The sequence below is a fragment of the Oryzias melastigma genome, linkage group LG14 (genome assembly GCF_002922805.2).
Source record: "Oryzias melastigma strain HK-1 linkage group LG14, ASM292280v2, whole genome shotgun sequence".
Classification (NCBI taxonomy): domain Eukaryota; kingdom Metazoa; phylum Chordata; class Actinopteri; order Beloniformes; family Adrianichthyidae; genus Oryzias; species Oryzias melastigma.
Window position 1 is genome coordinate 10224880 of NC_050525.1, and position 17171 is coordinate 10242050.

Sequence of the window (17171 nt, forward strand, 5' to 3'; positions counted from 1 at the left end):
AAACAGCTTTTGAATCAAAGCCCTTTCTTCTATCAGAGGTGCAGTAAATGTTTTTATCAAGCTGGACTTGCCCTGACTCCTCTGTGAATCGTCTATTGTCATGGCTAACACTATTCAGCACAGACAGATGGATGCAGACCTCGGCCAAATTACTACCCTGTACTTTCAAACTGTTGGAGCCCTGGCCTCTTAACAACCCAGTACTGATAATTCCAACCTTTTTTTTTGTTAATTTAACAAGTAGAATTACAAAACAGCCAATTTTGCAAGCTTCTAAACTTTCTACACAAATAGAACATTTTAGTCTGAACGTTTTATGATGCTAAAATGTGTTGGTGTAGATGTTTCTTATGTTATACCTTTAATAGATTAGAAACTGAAGACAAAAAAATATTTTCATACAGTTTTTCTTTAAAGCTGAATAATGTGTGACAATCTGTTCTTATTCTTCAAATGCACAAGTTAAAGGGGATATGTTGTGCTAAGTCTTTCAGAGTAAACTATATCAATTTATATGATAGTATATGTCCTTTGACACACAATACAGTGGGCCAAAAATGTATTTAGTTAGCCATCAATTTTGGAAGTTCTACCACTTAAAAAAATGAGAGAGGTCAAAAATTTTCATTATAGATATACCTCAACTATTAGAGACAAAACAAGAAAAAAAAATCCAGGAAATCACGTCTGATTTTTAGATAATTTATTTGCAAATTATGGTGAAAAATACGTATTTGTTTAGTATTTAGTATTTGGTCACTAACAAACTGAAAACTTTATTTATTCTCTCCATTGGCAACGACAACAGTCAAGCATTTCTGTAAGTCTTCACAAGGTTTTTACAAACTATTGTTGGTCTTTTGGTCCATTCCTCCATGCAGATCTCCTCTAGAGCAGCGATGAAACACAGACTTTTTTTAAATATTTATTTTACCAGGAGGGCCAATTGAGAAAAAAAATCTCATTTAAAATGATGACCTGACAACGTTCAACTCCCTCCAAAGATTTTCTATGTGGTTGAGATCTGGAGGACCTTGAAATGGTTCTTATGAAGCCACTCCTTCGTTACCCGGGCCGTGTATTTGAGATCATTGTCATGCTGAAAGACCCAGCCGTGTTTTATCTTCAATATCTTTGCTGAAGGAAGGAGGTTTTTACTCAAAATCTGATGATTCATGACCTTCATTCTGTCCTTTACACAGATCATTTAGTGAAAAACAGCCCCGAAGCATGATGTTTCCACCCCCATGCTTTACACTATGCTGTTCTTTGAGTGCAACTCAGCATACTTTCTCCTCCAAACAGTATAGTTCTTACCAAAATTTTCTGTTTTGGTTTATTTGACCATAAGATATTCTCCCAATCCTCTTCCGGATCTTTTCTAATATCGTTTTTTGCGTCTGCTCCTGATTCTCAAGGTTTTGAAGAAAGAAGCACTCAAGAATAGAGTTTTAGCTTAATCTTCCTTGTATATGTCTTCCATCTTCAAATTTAGTCCACAAGAACTTGTTAAAAACACCAAAATCGTCATTGGACTGGGTCTGTAAAGTATTAGCATGAAGTAAAAACTGCTTTAGAAGTACTTGGGGAAAAAAATGATCTTAAAGATACATAGTAAAATCCCTTTCAGTATATTTTCCACTGCTATCCTCTATGTTTTTCAATTTTTGTTGGAGACGTTTAATATTATTCCATTTTGGGCCTTTTGTGTTTGCGTTTTCCCAACTCTGCTTGGAGACACTTATTGGAATTACAGAATTCCAGCAAATGGTTCCTACTGCCTTCTTTCAAACAAACAAACCTCTAACTGACTGTAAAAGATCCGTCTTTTTGCTGAAGCAGCTTCCCTGAAAGAATCTCCGGGAAGAAAAAGTAAAGATTACTTCCAGGACGGTGCACTTCCATTTGAAGATTACAAGTGAGTAGTGCAGAAGTCCAATCTCTTTTATGGGATGATCACAATATGTGCAGCCAAAAGTTGTGGAAAAACGATGCATTTTCTGTTTTTTTTACTGTGCGGCTGTTTTTATTTTTGACCTTTAAGCTTTTTTATTAGATAACTACACATTATTGAATATAAAATCATGATTTATTACATGATTTATTGCCCTTGTCACACTTCGAGGAACAAACAATATCAAAATAGCCACTTATTTATGTTTTTTAACCTGTATGAAATCAAAATTGTTATAAATTTAATACATAACTCTTTTCTGTTCTTAAAATGAGTTCTAAAAATCCTCAAGGAATGTCAGCCGTCCACTATCTTCATATTGTTTGTCTTTGCCTGTTTTGTTTTCCTCCACGTATGTATAATTATGATTTGATTTGACATGTAGATTGCCTCTGAAGTGATAAAGATGACGAGCAGATCAAAAAGCTCTTGTTTTTCCTCTGATTTATGCTCCAAAGGAGTTATAAAGCACTACTTTCTTCCACTGTCATCTACATATATCTGTAGCACTTTATCTTGAATGTATTTTCATTGATTTGTGTCTATCTTGTGCCCTGTGTCACCTTAAACATTTATGTGTTGCGCAATTTAAAATAACCCGAGATAGGAAAAAAATAAAAAAAGTAGTCTACAGTGTAAAAAGTGAAAGATTGAATCAATTCAATTCAATTCAATTCAATTTATTTATTGTCATTGCCACAGAATAACAACAAAATTGCATTTAGAGCATCTATACTCCATACTTCAAAAATAATTATAATAAGAAGAAATAATAAATTTCATCAATTAGCAAAAGCTCTGTAATTTGTTACATCTAAGAATATTATTTTCAAAAACTATTGATTTCAAATATAGCAAATTACAGAAGTTTTGTTTTTGATCCAATGTTTCACTTTTTACAGTGTAAAACTAAGGAAACCACACCAGTTTTAAGAAGAAAATCACCAGAAAATATTAAAGTTATTTCAGCTAATAATAATTTTTACTTGAGAAATCCTATCAGATATCAAAATCTAGAAACAAGGAGTTCCACACAAACTTTCAAAGATCGAAAAATAAGCTAAACAATCTAACAGTTAAAAAGAATTGCACCAAAATGAATTTGAATTCAAAATTTAAAAAGTATTTTGTTACCATTTCTAAGCAAATGGCTTTCATTTTTTGACTTTTTATGTATTTAATTGTAGTGTACTTTGATTAAAGTCCCTCTACGACAATTTTTATTTTCTTTAAACGTTCCCAGTGGGGTTTTAATTAGGACTGTGAAGCTTTTAACAAAACTTCCACATCCTAAATGTATTTAAAAGCCATTTTTCCTGTTGATTTGAAGCCTCCTTTTTCAAAAACTCCACTGTGTGGGCGTGGCTTATGGTGCTGAGCTGAAAAACTAGCGTGCATCAATGCTCACTACATTGGTGAATATAGACCACAATGCATTGCAGTCAAACAATTTTTGCAAAAAAAAAATGTTTGAATGTATTTTTTTAATAAGCCATTTACATGTTCATCATCAGAACACAGTGGAGTCACAAATAGATGTCGTGAAATGTTGGTATTGATTTGATTTTTCACTTTGTGAAATCAGTGACGTGTTAGAAAAGCGAATAAAAAGCAATGAGCATGGTGTCGGAATTGCTTTCAAAATCCAGGGCACTAGATAGTCTAGACTAGATCATTTTTTAGTAGTTAAAGGGATTAGGGTGGCAATTCTGACATAGTTTGAATCTGTAAGCTCTAGCTAGCCTAGCTAGCTTAGCTTAGCTAAACTGTTCTTGTGAGCCTCCAGCTCAAGCTGGTTGTCTGTTCATGATATGAAGACTTCTAGAAATAATGAGGTTGAAATATAAAGTGCTGATCATGATAAAGATGAACTAAATAACTGATACTGATTGGGAGACAGTCATCAAATAAAACAAAACAATAATTTGCAGTGTACTGTGGTGAGCTGCAACAACAGCAGGGGCAACACAACAAAAGCAATAATTCTATATCTCTTTGGTGTTTGGTCACAGCCCCAAAACCCTCCACCAGAACACAGCTCAATCTAAATTCAATATACCGACTTTAATGGCTGTACTATGGGCTCCATCAAAGCATTCACTGACCTTTGTGGCACGGGGAATAAATGAGGACATTTGTTTGAGATTTGTTTCTTCTTTGGTTGGAGGCGATCGCTCACAACTGTATTGATCTGCAGGGACCTCTCGCCCTGAGGGGTCATGTGAACTCAAGCCACACCCATCCAGCTTTCCTCTCATCTTCCAATACATTCTGTCGCTATAGTTACCCCTGACGTTTATTTATGTCTATCGTTCCTGTACTATTAAGCCATTTCAGTATCCGGACAGTCAACTTGACATCTGTCTCATCGTTTTAAAACTATCTAAGAAGCAGAATATAAATATTCCTCCATTGGGTTTAATATTATGCTAAATACAACAAAAATAGATATCTCATTTGGCAGACATGACTCCTTTGTGGTGCCAGCTGCTGAAGTCTTTTGGAGTTTTGCCATATTTGTTTAAGGCCTCTTTTAGACTAAATTATTCAGGCGGGTTCTTTTATCTTTCTAACTAAAAGGAGGTCTGTTGTTTTGCTGCCTCCGTGTGTCTTTTAGGTGAGCCAGATGCTGAGCTCTCCATATGGTCGCGCAACATTAGATCACATCTCATAGATATTCATGGTTGGAGGCGTGTGCTGCCTCCTTTAAGAGCTCTGCATAGTCTAGCATTTCTTAAGAAGTCAAGTCCATCTGGAGGACTGAATTCACAGCAGAAATTTGAATGAGAATGTGTCTTTGAGTAGCTTTTTAAGTTTCATATGATTTGTATTTAAACACTCATTGGCCACTTTATTAGGCACACCTATCCAACTGCTCGTTAAAGCAGCAGCCAATCAGATGGTTGCAACTGAACGCATATGTAGACATGGTCGAGACAATCTGCTGCCGTTCAAACGCTCAAGAGTGGTAAAGAAAGGGGATTTAGGTGGCTTTGAATGTGGTTGTTGGTGCCAGACAGGCTGGTCTGTTTCAGAAACTGCTGATCTACGGGGATTTTCACCCACAACCATCTCTAGGGTTTACAGAGAATGGTCAGAATAGGAGAAAATATCCAGTGAGCGGCAGTTGCGTGGGCAGAGATGCCTTGTTGATGACAGAGGCTAAAGGGGATGACCAGACTGGTTCTAGATCAGGGGTGTCCAAAGTCAGTCCTCAAGGGCCGACCTCCTGCTGGTTTTCCAGAGACCTTGCCTTAACTGCTGCTGATTACCTGGATCTCCAGTGGCAGGTTGGTTGGAAAACATGTAGGACTCCGACCCTCGAGGACTGACTTTGGACACCGCTGTTCTAGATGATAGAAAGGTGACAGGAACTCAAATGACCACTGGTTATGCAAAAGGCTACAGCAAGTGCCATTCCTGTTAGCTGAGAACAGGAAACTGAGGCTACAAATATACACAGGTTCACCAAAATTGAACTATTGAAGATTGAAAAATGTTGTCTGGACTGATGAGTCTATTTCTGCTGTGACGTTCAGATGGAAGGGTCAGAATTTGGCATCAAAAACATGAAAGCTTCGATCCATCTTGCCTTTTATCAACAATCCAGGCTGCTGGTGGTGGTATAATAGTGTTGGGGATATTTTATTGGCACACTTTGGACCCCTTAGTACAAATTGAGCATGGTACCAACTCTACAGCCTACCTGAGTATTGTTGCTGTCTATCCCTTTATGACCATAGTGTTCAATCCTCTGATGGCTACTTCTTGTAGGTTTCTTGAACATGACAATGACTTCACTGGACTCAAATGACTTCCACCATTGCCAGATCTGGAACAGGAGATTGGCATCATGGGTGTCCAGCCAACAAATGGACCAAACTCTCTGAGGAATGTTTCCAGTACCTTGTTGAAATATACCACTTAGAATTCTGAAGACAAAAGAGAGTCCAACCTGGTACTAGTAAGGTGTATCTAATAAAGTGACCATTGAATCTTTATCAAATGTAGTTCCTCCTTATCTTTGAATTTTCCAACTCAGTCATAACAGATTTTTTGTGGCTTTTCTAGTAATTGAGAAAAGAAAATTTGTGCTTAAAGAAGGACTGTCTGTTGTTGTCCCCCGTCTCTTTATATCTGCCAGGTTATCATCCAATTGGTGCATTTATAAGATATCTCATCAAAGACACAGTTTGATTTTGGCACCTCAAGGCTCAACATTTGGGGCGATAAACCATCACTTTTTCTTTTCTTGGCACAAAACTTTCATGCACGTCTCAACTTGCTGATCTTCTGGGAATCGTTGTCATCTGTGCAATTAGAAAGGAGCAGTTTGGACTGCAAATGCTTGACCTGAGTAACACAGGATGCCATTAAGATATTGGATTCTTATACTTAGAGAGATGAGGCGCCCTGGATTCCTGCTGCCTGGCAGACTGTGAAAACACGTTTTTCTTTTGTAGGGCTTTCCAAGAGAATCTCAGTTGCAATAGAGAGACGCCTCCCTTTTGACAGGTTAAAATAAATTAACCTGTTTTAATTATGCACGGCTTATTGAGTAATTGTGTTAATTTTTTCTTAGGTAGACTTTTTTTTTCATGGTTGTACCCTCTTGACCCCACAGCTCCCAGCGCGCCTCCGCAGCAAGTGACAGTGTTGACAGTGGGAAGCCACAACAGCACATCCATTAGCGTGTCGTGGGATCCTCCTCCCCCTGAGCAACAAAACGGCATCATCCAGGAATACAAGGTAGATGAACTCCCCCTCCAAGGCTGCTGCTTTTTTTCCCCATCATGCATTATACAACTTTACACTCACACTTTCCGCTGCTTTTGTCTCTGTCAGATTTGGTGTCTGGCCAACGATACCCGCTTTCACGTCAATAAATCTGTGGATGCGACCATCCGTTCAGTGGTAGTCGGGGGCTTGCAGACTGGGGTGCATTACAGCGTGGAGGTGGCTGCAAGCACCAGCGCCGGGGTGGGGGCCAGGAGCAAACCCCAGCTCATCATTTTGGGTAATCCACTCATACACTCGAAAGCCAGGATCAACTACGATGACCTCAAAACGGTGGTACCTGGGTCCATACAGCACATCAGGGGTCTGAAAGATGATTTATCAATTTATCACACCAAAAGAAAGAAGATTGCGCTTTACGGCGCAGACATCTGTGGAGAAATCAATAGTGATTCATTAAGTGTAGTGGCTGGTAACACTGTGCCAAGTACTGTTAGCCATATCAATAATCCTCTTCAATATGTGAGCAGCTGGTGCTAACGTAGCAGAGACAGAGTTTTTGTTGGAGCTTATCAGCCCTTCACATCTTATGAAATAGCCAAAGGATGCACACAGTATATGAGCCCAGAATCAATATGGCAGCCCGGGCCAGATGCTGTTCATCTGTGACTTTTGACTGATATATAATAACAACCTTAACGCACAGAGGAGGGAAAACAGGCCTGTGGACTGAACCTTAATGACGGCGGGGGGGTCGTTGAGGGAGGGTGCGGGGGTTGGTGTTGTTCCTGGTGCAGACTGTGAATCTAATTTCACAGCACAGTAGCCACAACAAAAAAATCAAACTCTGTCAGAGCTGCTCTGTCAATCTCGTGTCTTGCAGCTCAAGTTGATAAGAGCACTGCTGAATTGATTAACTCTATATTGGAGGCACTGATGCTGTTTATTTATTTGATTTTATTTTATTTTTTTATGCTTTTCTTTCTGTTTCCTGTCATCTTTCCTTGTCGTTTGTGTGTTCTAATGCCAAAAGCAGAGTTTTTTTACCTTTAAATCAAGCTTTATGAATTCTGACCTTTAAAGAAAAATACTATTTGTTCCTTTTCTACTTTCATTCGATGAACATATTTCCTGAAAAAAAAGATGCACTGTCAATGAAAAGTTTGTTTTTCGAATTTAAGTAACTGAAAAGGCGCATCGAATTATTAAGTGACACTAAAGAGTCAGAGATCATTCATTTAGATTGTATTAATTGTGTTTACAGTAACTTTACATGTTAGCCACATATTCAGAATACCTGGAACTTATTTGTAACACGAAAAAAAAACATTGATATCGCCAAAACAAATGTTACTGTGCAATGCTTATTTACAATCTTGTTAGTAACATGTAAAAAACAGTCCAACACTGCTACGTGTTAGCCGAATTAGCATATTCAAAATAAAACCCATCCTTATCAGTGACACGTAAAAAAATAGACTGACACCGCCAGAACAAACGTTACTGTGACCGCACGAATTTCCAACCTTGGTCGTAACATATAGCAAAATTTGCTACACGTTTTCCAAATTAGCATATATACATTAAAACCCAACATATAAGTAAATATAACTTATAAGTGACACATAAAAAAAAAAAACTTTACTGTAACTTTGCCTATCCCCAACCGTGTTGGTAAAATGTTACAAAAACATAATCACAATTTGCTACACGTTAGCTGAAATAACATATTTACAATAAAACCCAATCTGATTAGTGATACATAAAAACAGACTGATAGAGCTAAAACAAACTTTACAGTGACTATGCTAACTCCTAGCCTTGTTAGTAACACTTAAAAAATAGTCCAACACTGCTATGTGTTAGCCGAATCAGCATATTCACAATAAAACCCAACTTTACTAGAGATACCTAAAAAACAGGTTGATTCTGCAATGTACTGTTACTATGTTCACTCCTAACCTTGTTAGCAATGTAAAAAACACTGTGTGATACTGCTACCTATCAGCTTGGTAGTGTATTTACAATAATACCCAACTTTGTTTGCGACAGGTAAAAAAAAAATGATACTTCTAGAGCAAATGTTACTGTTACTATGCTAACTAAATCTCTTTTTAGAAACATGTTCTAATATCTCTTCATATTAGCCGTGTAGCGTATTTAAAATCAAACTCAACCTTAGTAGTAACATGTAAAGAAAATAGTCTTAACACTGCAACACGTTAGCCATATTAGGGCATTCACAATAATATGCAATTCTGTACTATTAGGTAAAAAAAACTGACCAATACCCCTAAAATAAAGATTCCTTTGACTACACAAACTCCCAACCTTCTCAGTTACGTAAAAAAAGAGAACAATATAACACAGCTACCCGTTAGCTGTATTTGCGTATTCACAAAAACACCCAACCAATGATAGTAACATGTAAAAACAGTCTGATAGTGCTAAAAGGAAAACTACAATGACCAGGGTAACTCCCAACCTTGTTAGTAACATGTAAAAATACACTGGATACTATTAGCCATGTTAGCATTTTTATAATTAACCTTGTGTGCAACTTAAAAAAAAAAAACAAACAAAAAAAACAGACTGACATTTTGACAGAACACCATTTACCGGTACTTCCCAAAATCCTTAAGTAAGCACAACCAGAAAAAAGGTTACTTTTTAAAAAAAAGAATTTGGGTTTTTATTTGTCCTTTGTACTGCAGAAAATAAGTTACTTTTCCTTGTCCTGGTGCCCTCCTGAAACGTGAGGACCTTCACAGTGAATGTGCTTTTTATTCCTAATATAACACAACACTTGACATTTGGCCTCCATACTTCTCCCTTTTGGTTGTAGTGAAGCTTACAATCACATGTTTTATTTACATCCATCCTGTGTGTGCGCTGCCTCCAGGTGCAGAACTGAAGGACGTAATGACCGGATCGGAGAGCAACAATAGCATCTCAGATGTGGTGAAGCAGCCAGCCTTCATCGCTGGTCTGGGAGGGGCCTGCTGGATTGTTCTCATGGGCTTCAGCGCCTGGCTGTACTGGAGGAGAAAAAAGAGGAAGGGACTAAGCAACTATGCAGGTAAAAAAAAAGAAAGAAATCAATCCATATGGGTCTGAATCAACAGAAGATCTCAAAGCTCAGTGGGTCCCCCCCCCCAGTGGCGCTCTGATGTCGTCACAGATGTGACTCCATTTGAGGCAGATAAAATGCAGAACAAAGGAAAAAAACATACAGCAGGGATGGAAATAGGCTCTATTTACTTTAATTCAGTGTGCAGTGATGTGCGTCAGCTGTGGCGAGTTCCATCAGCACCACACCTCAGCACTCTAATGCATTCAAGGGGGATAAGTAATTTAACATCCCCTGCAATTACTAGACCGTGCCTGGTGTTGTTCCCTCATTAACATGAGGTTCGCCTTCGGTTTACTTTCTTTTTTTAACACGTCTCAAGGCAGACCTGTGATGGTATGCACTTATGATATTATTAGTACACTGTGTATTGTGTGATACAGTGTGTTTTGGTGTCTTTTTTTCATCTCCACTTTTTTCAAAAGCTTTTTACAACTGCATTTTTTCCTCTGCTCCTTATTCACAGTTATTTGAATAAAATCGATACTTGTATCCAGTCACACTGGATCCAGTGATTCTCTTTTTCTTTCTTATTGTTTATTTTTCTTCTGTATGCTTTTTGTCACGTAAAAACGTAATAACACTAAAAGCAATTCCTGCAATCTTGGTATCAAAACGTTCAGCTCGTTAAGGATGTTATCATTTGTATTTTTTTTGTATTTTTAAAATGTATAGTTTTTTTTTACAATTTTACGCAATTTATGAAATTTTTCAGCCTCTTTGAAATTAAATTGATTTTTTTTAATTAATGTAATTTATGCAATTAAAAACATTCAACATGTTTAGAAATTGTATGCTAATACTTTTAGTATTAAATTTCACGCAAATATTAAAATTTTACACAATTATTTTTTATTCCCATGCAATTCATGAATTTTTTTGTGCACTTTGAAACCTATTGGTATCAAAACGTTCAGCTTGTTAAGAAAAGTTTTTTTTTGGCTAATTTTAAAGTTTAGCTAAGATTTTATCCAAAATGCTAATGTTTTTCGATCATTTAGCATCTAATGAGGATTTTGGGCTATTCTTGATTAGTTTATATTTTAGCACCATTCTAACGTTTTTGGCTAATTTGGCTGAGGTTTTATGGGCTAATGTGAAGTTATTTTAAAAACGTGCTAGCATTTTTGGCTAATTTGGCATCTACTGAGGTTTTTAGGGCTAATTTTGAGTTAAGATAGTATTTTATCAACGTGCTAACTTGGCACCTATTAAGGGTTTTGGGCTTTATTGTAGATAAGCTAATATTTTAGCAAAATGCTCACTGTGTTAGCATTAAGCTAGAATTCAACATGATGTTTTTTTTATTTATTTTTATTTATTTATTTATTCACCCACTAAGGATTTTTTGGCTTTTTAGGGATAAGCTAATATTTTAGCAAAATGCTAACTTTTTTGGCTAATTTAACATCTACTTAGGATTTTGGGGCTAATTCTGAGTTTAGCTAGCATTTTAGCACTGTGATAACTTTTTTGGGCTAATTTGCCATCTGCTGAGTTTTTTTGGGCAAATTTTGAGTTAAGCTAGTATTTTAGCAACATGCTGGCTTTTTGGCTACTTTGGCACATACTGAGGGTTTTTAAGCTAATTCTCAGTTACCCTAATTTGGCACCAACTTTTTTAAGGGTAAGCTAACATTTTAGAAAATTCCCAATTTTGGGGGGTAATTTGGCATCTATTGAGGTTTTGGGCTAATTCTGAGTTCATACCTTTTTTGCATTTTTTTAAATTTTACAGAATTTGTGCACATTTTCAAGAAATTCTTCAAATTCTTTTTGCCCTTGCTGCAATTTCTACAACTCATTTAGCAATTTTTGCAGTAAGCAAATAGATTTAGCATTTTCAGCAAATCCCTTAAGCAATTACAGTAAATTTTTCAGCATCTTTAGCAAAAAGCTAAGTGACCACATACAGCAAAAAGCATTCAAACTAGCATTATCGCAGGTAATGCAACTTTTCTAGTTTTCTCTATATATGTTCTATATGTACTTATATATGTCTTGCTACACAAACATGTTAAAAACACATTTTTTTATCAGAATAGGCCTTTATCTTCCTTTCATTCCACCACTAGTTCTCTCCCACTCCTTGTTTAGTCACTAAAATCCTATCCTAAACTCACTATTTTCTCAAACAGTTTAGTCACCTTTGTGTGTTTTTTTTAATCCTTTGCTGCTGCTGTACGTCTATTTCCCATTTCAACTTAAACTGTTTGTTTTTCAGTTTTGATAACCACCCTCCCCTGCTGTGTTGTTGTTTTTTCCCACATAATCATCAGCATCCCAGAGCATAAGACATACTTTTTTTTCCTTAGTAAATAATAGAACAATCAGGCAAGGTAAATCGGCACGGGGTGATTGGTTTAAATATTACCCTCCTTTCATACTGTTCTTAAAAAAGAAGCTCTTACAAAAAAACAGAATAAAAACAAGGATATTTGTGCTTCACAAATGCACTTTCACAAGATCTTTTGATGTCAGAACAGATTTCATGGTTAAGAGAAAGTTAGACAGCTATATCTGCCTGATAACATTCATTTCTTACCGTTTGGTCCTAAAATTCATCAGTGAACCTCAAAAATAATCATTACAAGAAACTGTCAGAGTGTCTCACAGTATTAGAGGAACAAAATATCTCACACTGAAGACTCAAATGTACTTTGAGTTAAAAAAAATAAAAAATAAATTCCTGTTTCTAAAATGTGCAGATGTTCTCAGTTTTTTAACCTTTCTTGTCATCTCACTTATCTCCTTTATCTGCAGTTCAGTCCTTTACCTTCACTCGAGCAGGTATGTCTGCACGTTTATTTTTTTAAAATAACGTATTTCTCAACACCTATAGTCTGTAATTCTTCCTCGAGTTAAACTCTGTTTTTTCTTCCCTCCTTTGGCTTCAAGTTACCTTCCAAAGAGACAGAGGACTGATCCGAAATGGAAGGTGAGTTCTAGCATTACAAAACCCTGCAGCAAACGCGTTCCTGCTGACATTTGGGCATGTCACAGTGTAGTGCACACATACTGCCTGCACCATCCATTGTAGCACCTGAAAGGAAGAGTCCTCTCATGATGAATGGAATCTGCATACCCGTTTCCCTCGCTTAGTTGTACTGTATCGAGGTATGATTTGCACTTGTGCTCGCTTGATGAAATCATTAATCACTCCTTTGAAGTAAGTACTGGCAATTAATGCAGGTGGGCAGGTGTTTTGTTCTCTGGCTTTCTATATTTGAGGTCGCCGATCAAGGAGAGAGGTGATGAATGTGCGGTTTGAAAGGACTTTGTGTGGAGCAGACAGTCACGGGTCATACAGTACAGAACGTCAGGGTGGAATAGCAAAGACTCGGACATAGCAATCTCCTTAGTGGTTAAGAACATTTCTGCTATGTCAAAGTGCTTCAGAAACGCCCTAATATGTCATGTAAAGCAGTGATCCTCAACATTTTTCAGGAAACTGTCAATGTCAGACAATATTTACACGGACCGCCCTGAACACAGCTGAAGTTCTGAGTTCTTTTAGCTTCCAGTTAACTTTTGAAGGTAAAATTTATTGTCATCTTTTGTAAAATCTCTGCTGCTGGTTAAAAAACTTTATTTAAACACTAAATTTCATGTAGGAACCATTGAAATGTGAGTTTCCCTTAACCCATAACTGTCAGAGTAAGAAACTAAAAAAATTGCACGCCAACTTCAGCATTGAGGTGCCACTAAAGCCACTAAAATTGTTGTTTTCTAAATGTAATTGGGAATTCACTATTGGAGCAACTTTATTAGCAACATCCTCCTAACATTAGACAAGACAGTTACTGATTATTCAGCATTACTAGAATGATTTGTGGGAACAACTGTTACAATAAATCCATATTTGGAGTGAGGCCTCCTGGATTTTGTCAGTTAAATGTTGATTATTTTATTTTGAAGTGGAAGCTTCTTCTATTATTTCTTCTTTGGGTTTTTTTATGCAAGAAAAACTAAACTAAACAGAAAAAACCCTTTTCCAAACACGGTTGTTTCTGTTACCTTTGCTAGCTTTGGGGTTTTAATTTGCCGGTTGGCACAGCTGCTTCAAGAAAGTAGAGGATGGTTTTTCTTTTCTTCTTTTTCAACTTAATCAAACCAAACCAATTCAAACAAAATCAAATCGAATTGAACTGAACCGAATTGAACTCAATCAAATGAAATTAAATCAAATCAATTAGACTTAATCAAATCAAATGAAATAAATCGAATTGAATCAAACTAACCTTAATCAAACTGAATAAATTCAAATCAAATTTAACCAAATCGAATCGAACTGAGCCAAATGTAATCAAATCAAACCAAATCAAGTTAATAAATAATCAAACTGAATTAAACAAGTTATTGTATCAAACCAAAGCAAATCAAATTAAATCGAATGAAACTTAATCTAATCAATCCAAATCAAATAAAATGGAACTGAACCAAACTTAACAAATAATAAAAAAAAATCAAATCAGATCAAGCTTAATTTTTTTTTAGAAAACATGATTTTCATGCTTTGAGCAGTTTAAAGTGCTTTTAGGTTAAAAACAAACAGGCAAACAGAATAAAAGTCCAATTAACGCCAACCTGTCCCCTTGCCCCCCCATCCCCTCCATTGACACATACTTCCCGTGACCCCAAACTGCAGGCCACACCTTTAAACATGAGCCCCGAATGAGCATAGCATTTGCTAATGTATGATTTTTTTGTTATTTTTTAATTAAAAGTATGTTGTGTTGTTGGGGTTTTTTTAATCTATTCTCCATGGGCGCATCCACTTATGTCATTTAAAATGGAAAATATTGACATATTTGTTTGAATGCCTCGGAGCCATCACCGTGTCAGCTGCGAACAGCCTCTTGGCTCTCGACGCGGCGAGCTCAATACAGAATTCACTGCACATTAAACATGCAAACAGACTGTGTTGAGCGGATGTGCAGACACTAGAATGCCTTGCCATTTTTACAGCAGCTGATATGAAGAGGCTGTAAATTGCCCATTTTCTCCCCTTGAATGACTGCCCACAACTTGCCTACCTTGAAGACAAAAGCGCGCATTCACGACTGTTACATTTCACAGAGACAAAACGACACGGTGGCTTTCCGAAACCACCTAATAGGCTTTTGCTTCCTCTGTTGCCATGGAGACAGCACTCCAGCGAGGCCGATCTGCTAGAGGCGGTTCATGATTCTCAATTTAAAATGTAAATTTCTGTTGTGCTAAGGCTCTAAAGTGGATTTAGTGTGTGTTTAGGCCTGCCTTCTTTCTCCGGGGAGAGCTCGGAACGGTAGAGTTGGGAGGGCCAGAAGTCTGATTTATAGACTTGCCATTTTATGTCTCTCTGTTGCTTTATTGTTTCTTGTGCGCTCGGGCTGCACAGGGCGAGAATATGCTGAATGAGTTTTCACATCAATATGTTGTTGATGCAGCAGGGAGCAAACAAGCAGGACCATTACAGAGGAGACTGAATGTCTAACGATGTCCCTTCTCTGTCTGCCTGCCTGCCACCCCCCCATCCCCTTTGTCTGGCTTCCCGCAGCCGTCCGGGGCTGCTGAAAGCGGGCGATCCGGGCCTCCCATGGTTGGCCGACTCCTGGCCGTCAACGAGCCTCCCGGCGAACGGCGGCATGGGGAGTCCGAAGGGCGGCAGCAACTTCGGACGAGGAGGTAAACAAGGAGGTGGCGATGAGTCCGGTTTTAGCGACGCCTGGTAGGACGGTTTTGACGTTCATCCTGTGGGAAGCGCGGTGACAGCACGTCACACAGAAGCACGCACACACACAGAGGCTAAGCTCATGCGAGCAAATTAAAGGAGCCTTTGAGGGCTGTGCTTTACTAATTTGATTAGACAAGTATGGTATTTGCTTTAAATTGTGATGCTTGTATGTATTTCTGGCCTTCCATCCGTCACACCCTGCAGTTGTGCTTTTTCCAAGGTTATATTAGTTCAACGGTCTGGCTTTAAAGTCCCCCAAGAACATTTTTTTTTTATTTAAAAAAAAAACATTCACTGTAGTGTTTTGATTATGATTATGAAGTTTTTAACTAAATTCCCACAACCTAAATGTCTTAAAAAGCAATTTTCATGTTGATATGAAGCTTCTCTTTCCAAAATCTCCTCTGAGGGGGCGTGGCTTTTGGAGCTGAGCTCAGCAGAACCTCCTGCCTGATTATCATAGCTCTGTGTCTTGCTAGCGTAAATCTTCACCGCTGCTACATAAATGTAATTCAATATCGGTAATGTCCAGCTTTATGGTTCTGATCCAGATGTCAGCTCAGAAGAGGAAGTGAAGATCTTCATGGACAGAACTTCCTCCAAAATCCTGATTCTTTCTTTTTCCAGTTCACCAAAGACTCTTTTAGCTAATTCTCCAATGTTTATTGCTGTGACAAATAAATTAAATCAATTAGTTTGTCAGAGTAGAGTCCTTGGGAAAATAAGGATTGCATTGATTTACAATCCTGCGGTCAAATGAGCCGCCGTTCACATTTTCGTGGTAAAATCAATCAGGAGTCTCTCAGAGATTTTCCAGTGTTTGCATTAAGGATGTGACAATTCTTCAAAAATCTGTAAAAAAAAAAACGATTCAAACTTGTCTACATGTTCATAGATGCAAAGAATGAAAAAATCAGTTTGTCTCGGCCTGTGCCTAAATTTAGAAAAATGCAGAGGCTGTGAGTTTGCGGTTGCGCCTGTGTGTGCGTTGTGGAAAGGCTCCGGGCTGTTCATCCACGCCCCTCACCTGGGAAATTCTCACAACTTCTTTACAACTCAAAAGTTTCACTTAAGTCTACCTAACTTCACTTAACTCCAGGATTTCGCGACTGTTTACTTTCTGACTCCTTCTCAGAGCCATGCTCCTTTTTATTAACCCTTTTTATTTCTTTGTCATTTGCGTTGAATGCTAGCGAGTGCGCAAACGTGGGCAAGTGCGCATATGCGGGCAAGTGCGCATACGCGGGCAAGTGCGCATACGCGGGCAAGTGCGCATACGCGAGCAAGTGCGCATATGCGGGCAAGTGCTCAAACGCGGGCAAGTGCTCAAACGCGGGCAAGTGTGCAAACGTGGGCAAGTGCGCATACACGGGCAATGGCTCAAACGCGGGCAAGTGCTCAAACGCGGGCAAGTGTGCAAACGCGGGCAAGTGCTCATACGCGGGCAAGTGTGCAAACGCGGGCAAGTGTGCAAACGCGGGCAAGTGCTCAAACGCGGGCAAGTGTGCAAACGCGGGCAAGTGCTCAAACGCGGGCAAGTGCTCAAACGCGGGCAAGTGCGCATACGTGTGCGCAAGCGCTGGCGAGAGAGCAAACACGTGCACGGGCGAGTGAGAGTGCAGCCGATTGAGCAA

General features: G+C 38.2%; 1 protein-coding gene across 2 annotated transcripts in view; it reads left to right on the top strand.

Moving 5' to 3' along the window:
• Window positions 1-17171, top strand: part of LOC112142700 (roundabout homolog 2) — a 138611-nt gene that overhangs the window by 109847 nt on the left and 11593 nt on the right. For both annotated transcript variants that reach the window (XM_024266234.2, XM_024266235.2), the window contains 6 exons: window positions 6579-6703; window positions 6800-6971; window positions 9594-9770; window positions 12585-12611; window positions 12720-12759; window positions 15361-15488. In XM_024266234.2, the coding sequence (XP_024122002.1) occupies window positions 6579-6703; window positions 6800-6971; window positions 9594-9770; window positions 12585-12611; window positions 12720-12759; window positions 15361-15488 (669 nt within the window). The remainder of the gene's footprint in view (window positions 1-6578; window positions 6704-6799; window positions 6972-9593; window positions 9771-12584; window positions 12612-12719; window positions 12760-15360; window positions 15489-17171) is intronic.